At 31.0% G+C, this 10,941-nt stretch overlaps 1 protein-coding gene across 1 annotated transcript in view; it reads left to right on the top strand.

Annotated features, from left to right (window-relative positions):
• The window catches only part of LOC140446674 (CLIP domain-containing serine protease B4-like), a 36,658-nt gene that overhangs the window by 1,018 nt on the left and 24,699 nt on the right, over positions 1-10,941 (top strand). Inside the window, exons 2-4 of the mRNA XM_072539267.1 lie at positions 85-245; positions 4,092-4,267; positions 6,286-6,516. Coding sequence (XP_072395368.1) covers positions 85-245; positions 4,092-4,267; positions 6,286-6,516 — 568 coding nt within the window. The remainder of the gene's footprint in view (positions 1-84; positions 246-4,091; positions 4,268-6,285; positions 6,517-10,941) is intronic.

Genomic DNA, 10,941 nt, shown 5'->3' with positions numbered 1-10,941 from the left:
AAAAAAGATTTTTAAACACTTTTTCCAACCCATAAATTCACAATAATAATTATATTGTAATTCAATTCGTGTTAACAATTTAAGGTTCCAAGTAATTCGTCTTCACTTGTGGGAAATCATGAGTTTCCGTGGTCGGCTAGAATTTCATTCAGCAATTCTCCTGGTAAATTTTATTGTGATGGTGTTTTGATCAACAAAAGGTACATTTTGACAACAGGCAGATGCTTAGAACCACAAAGAAATATGTAAGTATCATATGTTTTTTATGTTGTATTAGCTGTATTTTAATATACATATTTTAAGTATCTTTTTATAAGAAAAATTTTCTTTCAAAACGTTTATACTAGGCTTTCCTTATTTAATTATGTTTGTCATTATCATCGCCATCTGTTCTAGTTAAGCCCCGAATTTCCTTAGTCTAGCTTTCCATTATTTGCAGCTTCGTGCTAGTTAGACACATCGATTTTGCTGACATACTTATTCACATCTTTCGTTTATTTCAACTTTAGCCAGATGTCCTACCTACTATGGGTATCTAATTTTTATTTCAGTAACTAAATACATCAAAAATGTCTAAGTGACATACCGTTATAATGTTTAATTAGTCAGAAATGAACTTATTTTTAACCAATTATTATCTGAATTATTTTTTTTAAGTTGCAGTACTAATTTTTAAATATACACATGAGACACATATTCTAAGCAATTTATAACTTAAACTAGCACATTTGTTTAAATATTTTTTGAGTTAGAGGCCGTGCCTTATATGGAACGGTAGGAATTTAAGGTATGTTGAAATAACGTCTTTTTTGTGAAAATTTGTTAAAAAATTAAATTAAACTTAAGAAACCTAAACATTTAAACAGTAAACAAATAAGTATAAAGTATTTTTTTCTATGAAAGGAAGCAAAACATGTAATTCATAACCCACTATCACATTTTTGGCATTGCGTTCGTACGGCAAGTAGTCCCCAGCAGATGTTAAAGGACAGGCAAAACCTTTAGGTAGATTTTTGTATTTTAATAAGTAGCATTAAGCTATTTTCCTTCTAAACTGAAGTTGGCAATTTTTTTCCCAATACTTCTGGCAAAAATCCATGCGTTTTTAATGTTGACATCCAACAACCATGTAAAGATGGAAAACCACCATTTTTTCCTCTAATTCCAATCCGATACACATTGACATTAGCATCCATCTGATTAGTGCCTCCCATGTAATTGTTATATTGGATTATAGCGTCAGATTCGTGGAATTGCTATCTTTTTCTTATGAGAAGCACACTGTTTGCTGACGTTAGAGGAAATACCCCATTAGATGCCACAGTGACAACGGAATTGTCTTTCCATCGTACAACCCTAATCGAATCATTTTTTGATACACTGTAGTCGTATGTTCCTCTATCAGTCTTCTTCATTTCTTTTACCGATTTTAAAGGACAAGTATGGAAACTTGGTTTTCTCTAATTGTTCCAGTTCCACCGTAATTATGTTCTGTCATGTATATAAGCAAATTCGTAGACGTAAACAAATTATCGAAATAAAATCTAAACGGTAGCTCTCTGCCTTCAATATCTAGATCATTTATAAGTAATATGAGAGGTGCTGTTGCTTTATTCATACTGTTTTTAATCATTCTCATTGGCGTTTGAAGTAGATCCTTGGTATACTTTAAAATTGATCAAATATCCTTTTTTAGTGTCGTGAGACCAAAATTTGTACCCAAACCTATTGGTTTGCCACGGAAGTATTGTTTGCACCCATGGCGACCAAAATATTCAATCATGGACCCATCATAATCAATTTCTCTTTCGAATACAAAATATTTTATTAATCTGTCTTTCAGTAAATTCATCAAAGGTCGAAGTTTACATATTTTATCATCTTTGTATAGGTTTCTGTTGTCACTGCAGTGCACAAATCTCATAATTTGGTCAAAAAGGTCACGTTTCATAGCTTGTTATTTATATCATAGCTTGGTATACCATATTATTTCTTACAGCTTTACCTGAATCCCAAAACATTATTCTAGAAGGAAGATCAATATCCAGAAACAATGAGTATACCAAGAAAACATCTTATTTCGCTCACTGTAATCTTTGGATTCGGACAATTTATGAATAACTCATATGTATTACTTTCATTCGCTAAATACTCAACCACTTCATCATCAAAATTTTTTTCGAAAATATCCACAGCTGTCATATCTTGATATTGCGTATATTTCTGTACTCGGAAATTATTGTTCCTCAGGGTATAAGCCAAATCTGTATCTTTTGCCCAATTACATATTTTGTTTTCTTTATTTTGTTTTGTGTGAGAAGTAGTTGGTAAATTTCCTTTTCTTCTTAAATTATCTTGGTTGGTAAATTTTCTTCATGCTGTTTAGAACTTATCCTTCTACCGCTTAGAGAAACAGCTTCGGCTTATGCTTGTAACTGTTGACTTGACAAATTGTCTAACAAAGCTTCAGTCTTCCTCAGCTGAATCTTCATCTGACACATTGTGTCAGATTCAATGATATCCGTAAGTTCTTGAAGAACTTAAACTAAAAACTCAACTAAAAAAAAAACAGACTCGTTTAGCCTAAAGTGCCATATATGGTAAGCTAATAAACAAAGGCTTATAAAATAATTACAAAATATAAGTATTAAACTAAACTGCAGTTATCAGACCATGCTTTATACCTGGCTTTATACTCATTTTTATTCTTACAACATTTTGAACATTTTTTAGGTTATTAAACTGTACATATACCATGCACAAAATATTAACTAAGTGTACACTATCATCTAGGCAACATAAAATACTAATATGAAATGAGGTTTGCAAACATCTAAAACTTTCAGAAAATCTGAAATTAATTTTTAAATACAGTACCATTTTCTGTAGCAGATATGGCATGCTAGGTAATAATGGGTTAATTTAGTGTGATATAATTTCTCTGTAGTGTGTATCTTGGGTCATATCAATATTAATACCCTTTACCGACATGTCCTGCCTAAGCCTTTTTTTTGGTCTTTCTCTCCTTCTACTTCCAGAAACGCACAGATCAGGAATTCCTTGTATTGGGTGATTAACGTCTTTACATTAAACATGAACAAACCGTCTTAACATATGCTCCATCATCTTGGCAATAAATGATGCCACCCGTAGACGTCCTCTAATGTACTCATTCCTAATTTTATTCTTTTTTGTGACTCCACTTATCCATCTAAGCATTCTTATTTCCGCCACATACATTCGTTGTTTCTCTTTCTTTTGAATCGCCCAATATTTAATTCCGCACATCATATCTGGTGTTACAGCTGTTTTATAAAATTTTCCCTTCAGCTTTATTAGAATTTTCCTGTCTCCCAACATATCACTCGCTTTTTTCCACTTTATTCACCCAGCCCTAACTCTACTGCAAGCATCTCCATCTATTCCCCCATGACTCTCTAACACCGATCCTAGGTACTTAAAACTATTACTTTTGACAATTAGTTCACCATTAAAATATATCATTGTATTTGTACTCTCCATCTTTAAAAGCAACCAAAAATTTTAAACCAGTTTACTCAAGAGCCTTGTCTTCACTGTTCCAGTTTTTGTATTTAAGTCGCTTTCACTATTTTCTACCAACACTACATCATCAGCATGCATTAACCACCACGAAGTATAAGTCTGTGGTTTCACTGCAGTATCGTATCCTGCACGACTTAGCCAATACACCACCAATGAAACAAAAGTGCAGTATTACCCCACACCCGCTTGCATTTTTCTGTATAGGACAGGATACCTACTGTAAAGACTGTACTATATAAGCCAATGTATTGTTGCCGGTATCCCGTACTTTATTCGTGATACTATAACACAAAAGTCAATAGAAAACATCTTGTGTTTTCTTCAGCAGCGTTAATTACACTTTGACACCGCCTTGGCATGCTTAAAATTAAATTATCAATTTCGTTTTAAACAATAAGATCTATTCGTATGTATACCGTCTCTCTTTCTCTCTCTCTCTCTCTCTCTCCTTATATATACATATATATGAGAACATATACCTATTATTATAACGTTTATATATCATCACATTTCATTTTATATTATAGAGACAAAATTCGCTTAGGAGATCACAACTGCCTACCTAGCGAAAACTGCCACCAAAATGATTACGTTGATGTCGATATCGAAAAAGTAATTTTACATCCAGGTTATGGAGTTGAGGATGGTCTCACCAAAGATAATATTGCTTTGATTCGGTTGAATAAAGATATTAAATCAACTGGTAAGTCCCAAATATTAGAGAATAACGATATCTGATAGCTAAATAATATATATATATATATATATATATATATATATATATATATATATATATATATATATATATATATATATATATATATATATATATATATATATATATATATATATGTTGAAATGATATTGTTTAAAAAATTAATTTATAAGTTATATACTAGATAATATTAGATATAAAAAGTATTTCGTTATTTTAATAAGTTATATACTAGAGAATATTATAAAAATTATTTATGTGAGGGCATTTTTAAGAAATTAGCATATAAAAAGTATTTTTTTTATAATTATAATATTGTAAATATATTTAAGTGAGCCATGTGCATAGACAACCAACTATACATTTAAATGACGGTTGAATAAGAATTTACGAATATAAGTGGGGTTATAATAATATGTTAGTTTAAAAATGTTTAGTTTATATATAGTCACTGATTTAAGTTTATATTCTGATCTGAAAAGCCTAAATGTCGATAAAATTCTGGATAGAAAAGTAAGGAATTCTCTAGATCACCGGAGATGGCTTTGTTTGCGAAATGGACTGTTCCAGAAAATTCAGACATGTAGGAGATGGAACAAATCGAACATGATTTCTGGCCAGATGATTCTGGAACATGGAAAAATATATAAATACCCGGTGATTTGGCATCAGTTATCAGTGATCAGTTATCAGTTATCAGTTCAGTTACAGTTACTATGAGGCCAGTCAGTTAGTAAGAAAGTTAGTTAGAAGATAGACATTTAGTTAGTGAAGTCAATTGTTCAGTAAGTTCAAGATAGTCAGAAGGTCCAGATATTCAATATAATAAGTTCAATGAAGATTAAGAAACAGTATAAAGATAATATTATTGAAGATTAAAAATTATGTTATGTAAAAATGGTAATTGGATAATGGAAGAAAGTATTAATTGAAAATTAAAATTATATAATATATTTGGTGATTGGATATTGGTATATTAAAAAGACGAATATATGCTGTTAAGAAGAAAAATATTTTAAATTGGTGGAAGCTGATAATTGGAAAAAGTAATTTCACAAAAATAAGGATAACCGAGGCTGAGAACGAAGACATTGAGTGGTGATTAAAATCTTTATTTTGGAGAACATTTTCATTTAGGCATTCAGTGAAAGAAAGGTACAAAATTTTGTTAATATAAATTAGTTAGTGTCATAATTATTTCAATTTTAAAGATAGTTTAAATTTTACATTGTCTATATAATTTAATTAGTTTCATAAGAATTTCAATTTAAAGATAGTTTATTTTAAATTTTGCATTGGTTATGTTAGATATATATGTGTGTTTCATAATAGATATAATAAAGATAATTTAAAAAAGTGCTTACAAACTAATTCTTTGAGAACCGCCATAAAAACCCTATATATATTATTAAAGAACACTCACTGCTCATCATTCACAAATAAAACATCATAACAATATATATATATATATATATATATATATATATATATATATATATATATATATATATATATATATATATATATATATATATAAGGTAAAATTTTGACTGGTAAATTACAAAATACGTGTAAAATAATTACATTAAAAGTAATTGAAATTAGCTATGTAAATAGATGCAGAAAGTCTTTTCTTACATAAATATCGTTGTGATTTATAATATATTAATGACACTATAACGATGTTAAGTAGCATCTTCATTGAAGTTATTATAGGTGCTTTTACACCCATAGTTGTTTTTTAACCATGAGTATAAAATATTAGTTTAACTCTGGTGAAGACTAAGCAGTTATTTTAAAATGTAAAATAATTAAATCGTGACTAGTAAAATTGTTGTCGAAAATTAAAGTTAAATGTTGGGTGTTGGTACGAGCTAGACCAAAGGTTGATTATAATCATAACAGTTTAACAGTAGTTTTTACGACTAGTTTTAACAATACAAAATTATATTTTGAATTATATGAAAAATTTGGTATATGCTAATAATGTTGGAACATTTTTTTAGACAATATTTCACCAGTCTGCTTGCCAAAACTGAATGAAATAGCTAAAGCTGGTGACAAAGTTATTGAAATAGGATGGTCAATGGCGAATAGCACGTATAATAAGAAATTGAAGACGGAGGCTACAATTAGTGATCAGCTAAAATGTTTTAAAACGTACGAGCAAAATTTTGGTGTCAAATTAACTAATTTTCATTTATGTTCAGAAGGCTATCCTGAGGACAGGTGTGCAAGTAAGTACTTATCAATTAATGTAATACAAAACAATACATAAATAATTAACGGATACCATTATAAAGTATCCGATACTAAATTAAAAATTTGGCAACTTTTACCAAACTTCATAAAGTATTAATTATAGATGGTATTATAATCTTCTATTAAAATTTTACGTATATGTGCCGTAAAAAAATTTGAAAAAACTATCACAAATATTTAAATTTTATCACTGTCGATAAAAGCTTACTTAGTAGAGTTGCAGTAGCGAGTCCATTCTGTACTTTAAAAGTGCAATGGAGTATTTGTGCTTTTCATTCGTGAAACTATGTTAGGCAATTGTCTTAATTTATCTATGGTATCTCCTGTTTTCATAGATATCATCGACTCATTTTATGCTACTCTCACAGCAAAACCGAATAACACGGAGGCGGTGCACATGACCAAAATATTCCAACTTTCTTCTCTTGATGGTGATCAACACCTCCCGTTCTTTGTTTATTCTTCGAAGAACTTTACTATTTGTTACTTTGTCTCTCCAAGGTATTTTCAAAATTCTTCTGTATATCCAACCCCAACAATTATACAGGTATAAAACTTTTATTCTCTATAAAATGATGTGTGTTCGTTGGAGAATTAAATAACGTAACTCTGAATGAAATGCACAAATTTATTTAGATGTTAACAGTTTAGGGTATAAAACTATACTAACTTAAGAATTACAAACTATCCTAAAAACCTCTCATAGTTCTTGATAATATCGTAAACACCTCGAGATACTCAGCGTGGATGTTTATCATCTTCTAAGTAGTCTGAATATTGAGATAAAACACACACACACAGTGGCGTGCTCGCCATAACACCTCCCTCCTGAAGACCGAAGCTGGGGTGTCCAAGAAGGGCTTCTTTTGCAGCTTCGAAGTTTTGACTTGTAGTGAAGAGCCTCTCATACTCCGTACAGGGCAGTTAGGTTCACATGGAACAAAAAAAAACCAACCGGCAATAACTTATTCTACTTTTGTTGTTATGAGAAAGCCGTAGATGAAGTGTACCACAAGGTAATCGAATTATATATTGCAGTCATTATTGATTAAAATTCCTTTATAATATGGATAATTAAAGCTCATATCTACTACTTGTCGTGTTACACTTCAACTTCGTTTAGTTAATCGCATCATAAAATGGTTTTACATTATTAAAATGAAATTTTCGAAATGATATACATTTCTGTCATTCTCATCGTATAGATATAAAATATTCTTATTGTTAACGTCTAAGATTTGCTCATTAGAGTAGGAGAAATTATTTAAATTTAAGTTAGTTTTAATATTCTCAAATTCGGTATATTCATTTTGTTTTTGATGAACATGGTTTAATCGAATTCTTGGCAGAGCTTCTAATTTTAGTTTACCTACTTACAATAGTATCGATTTTTTCAGTTACGTCAATAACATTATTACTTCGGACTTGATGTTCGTGTATATTATTTACACTAAGTATATTATGTTCCTGATCAGATTGAAACAATGGGATTTCCTCGCGATTAGCAAATAAAGTATTTAAACCAAAGTCAATAACACATTTATTCTTTTCTAAAAAATCATAACCAAGTATTCCATCAAAAGGAGAATTTATGTCAACTATATAGAATTTTTGAACACCCGAAAATAACTTAAAGTTTACGCTCTTTGTAACCTGAATTGGTTCGTTATTAATACCAAATATTTCAAAATTTTCATGATTAAAGTGATAAGAGTCTAAAATTTTACCTGGTTTCAATATTGATATAGCTGCCCCTGAATCAATTAATAATTTTATATTCAAATTTTCAATATGCGCGTAAAGAAGCGGTTTATTTGCTACTTGGTAAACTGTAACGTTGTCAGCGGCACTTGTTCTAAAAAAATCCTGATCAACTTCGATTTCTATTTCTTTTTCTGAACTATCGTTGTCGCAATAGGTATTATGAACAAAATTGTGAGATTGTGGTTTACGATAACAGTAGATGAACAACACGGCCACGACTATCAGCATAGGGAAAACAATGTGTTAGAGAGAGACGTCAGTTCGTGACGGCCATGACTATCAGCATAGGGAAAGCAATGTGTTAGAGAGAGACGTCGCATTTCGTGACGTCCGAGCGCGGTGCGCGATCCTATTTTTAGGTGGGTCGTACGGTGCGCGAACCAGATGTGCGGTCGGTACCTTAATTTTTCACGTCGTACGGTGCGCGAACCAGATGTGCGGTCGGTACCTTAATTTTTCAAGCGTTGCATTGGGATCTCGTAGATATGAAGGGCGCGGCAGACCATTTGAATTTTGGAATTTAAATAAAACAAGATAAACAATATAATTTTTTTATTAAAAGAACTATCACTAAGAAAGAACACAGCATTCTTTATTCGTATATAATTACAATTTTGTTTAACTTGAATTTTGGAATTTAAATAAAACAAGATAAACAATATAATTTTTTATTAAAAGAACTATCACTAAGAAAGAACACAGCATTCTTTATTCGTATATAATTACAATTTTGTTTAATAAAGTTTTTAATTGTTTTAATAGACCGTCTTCAGGGCAGGGTATTCCAAAAAGTTCCCAACTAAACGTTCCTGCTGCTACAACTTTACGTATGTATTCGCTGTACTTATAATAGGTATTGTTTTGAAAAAAGTAAATAAACCCATCCGTGTACCTGAATGCTGATGTTATTTTATCAGGTATTCCGGGGAATAGATAATTTATTGGACCACGGTTTAAGACATCTCCAGCTTCATTAAATTCAGTGAATGAATTATCATTGTACAATAAATATGTTTGACCGCTGTTTGTTTGAAATAAGGCATTTATTTTGGTTCTCGCAGGTATAGAAGGAAAAGTAAAACTTTTTTGAAGTTTTAAATTGGGGAAAGATGCAGCGTAATACCTATTATTGCTTACAGTTATTAAGTGTCCCTCGGAATTCTGAAAAACATGTGAAACTTGCGTAGACCTCAACTCCTTAGGGAGATAATCGGTAATTAATTCTGGATGTTTTGGAAGACGCATTTCATTTAAATCAAACTTCCATAAATATTTGTCAGACCCAACGTACATTCGATAATTTGGAAACTGTGGAGATGTGGCTAGAAACATAAAATCGGGATACTGAATTAGACATATGTTTTTTATTGCAGGTGTTTTCGGCAAATAGGTCCCGTTTTTTAGTTCAGGTGTATTCGGTACATAGCTCCTGGTTTGCGCTTGCGTGACTGGTGTTGTTGTTGGTATCGAATGTTGTTCTGTTTGTCCATATAGTATGCTCATTGCCTTTTTATCATCATCACCAAAACTTGGCACATCTTGTTGATACCAAGCATACATAATAGACGAATCACTATTACTATGTTCCAGTCCGAGGGAATGACCAATTTCATGCATTAGGACAGCCAAAAAATTGACTTCACCATCAGGAGCTCTACCATTTCCTACATACCACCGTTCATTAGCATCAAGATGAATTTCGGTACACTCACCGTTTGCGCTGGGATAGTATGCGTGGGCCAATACTTTTCCAGGACCATCGAAAGTAAATGAACATTTAGAGGTTCCTTGACAACTTGCTCGAAAATTATGATTATTTGGCACCACAGTTATAGTAATATCCGGTTTTGAAGAAGGTATTATTACTCGTTTAAACTTTAAATTAGATATTTTCTCCCATCTAGCGAAAGCTTCTGCAGCAAGATTTATATAACTAGGATTACTAATAGCTTGAGGAAAATACCAACTTAATTTCGTTTTATTCCACTTCGAATGAATTGCATAGTTATTGTCGCCAACAGAACATCGAGGCTTATTCATCAAATTCATTGTGTCATTATTTAATGTTCCGGTCACCGGAAGATTGTATCTTTCTTGAAATTCAACTAAGGCCACATCTACACTAGAAATAGCATTACTTGACGCATTTAGATATCCGAAACGCATTAGAAAAGAACTAGCATACTCCAGAGTGCTATTTTCTGCACACACAGTTACAGAGAGCAACAATAAGACATGTAAACAGACAAGCATCTTGGTTTATACTAATCCTTAAAATGTTTAATTAAGGTATTTTATACAAATTATTAAAAAATATTTAAAGTAAAAACGTTGAAAATAACGATGAAAAATAAATGTTAGCAGAACATTTACATACCGCGTGCTGGGAATCTAATCTCAAAGTTATTTACGTAAATTATTAAGAAATAATTAAACGTTGAAAATAACGACGCAAAATAAATGATATCAGAAATTTAATTGCTAATAAACACTACTTTTTATTGATCGTTATTTTTTATTATACCGCATAAGGTCAAGCGGCCGACATTCTTATCTCAAACACTACTTTAATTGGTCGTTAATCTCAAAGTTATTTGCGTAAATTATTCAGAAATAATTAAATGTTGAAAATAACG

Source organism: Diabrotica undecimpunctata, chromosome 7, assembly GCF_040954645.1.
Source record: "Diabrotica undecimpunctata isolate CICGRU chromosome 7, icDiaUnde3, whole genome shotgun sequence".
Classification (NCBI taxonomy): Eukaryota; Metazoa; Arthropoda; class Insecta; order Coleoptera; family Chrysomelidae; genus Diabrotica; species Diabrotica undecimpunctata.
This window is presented reverse-complemented; position numbering and strand designations above follow the sequence as displayed.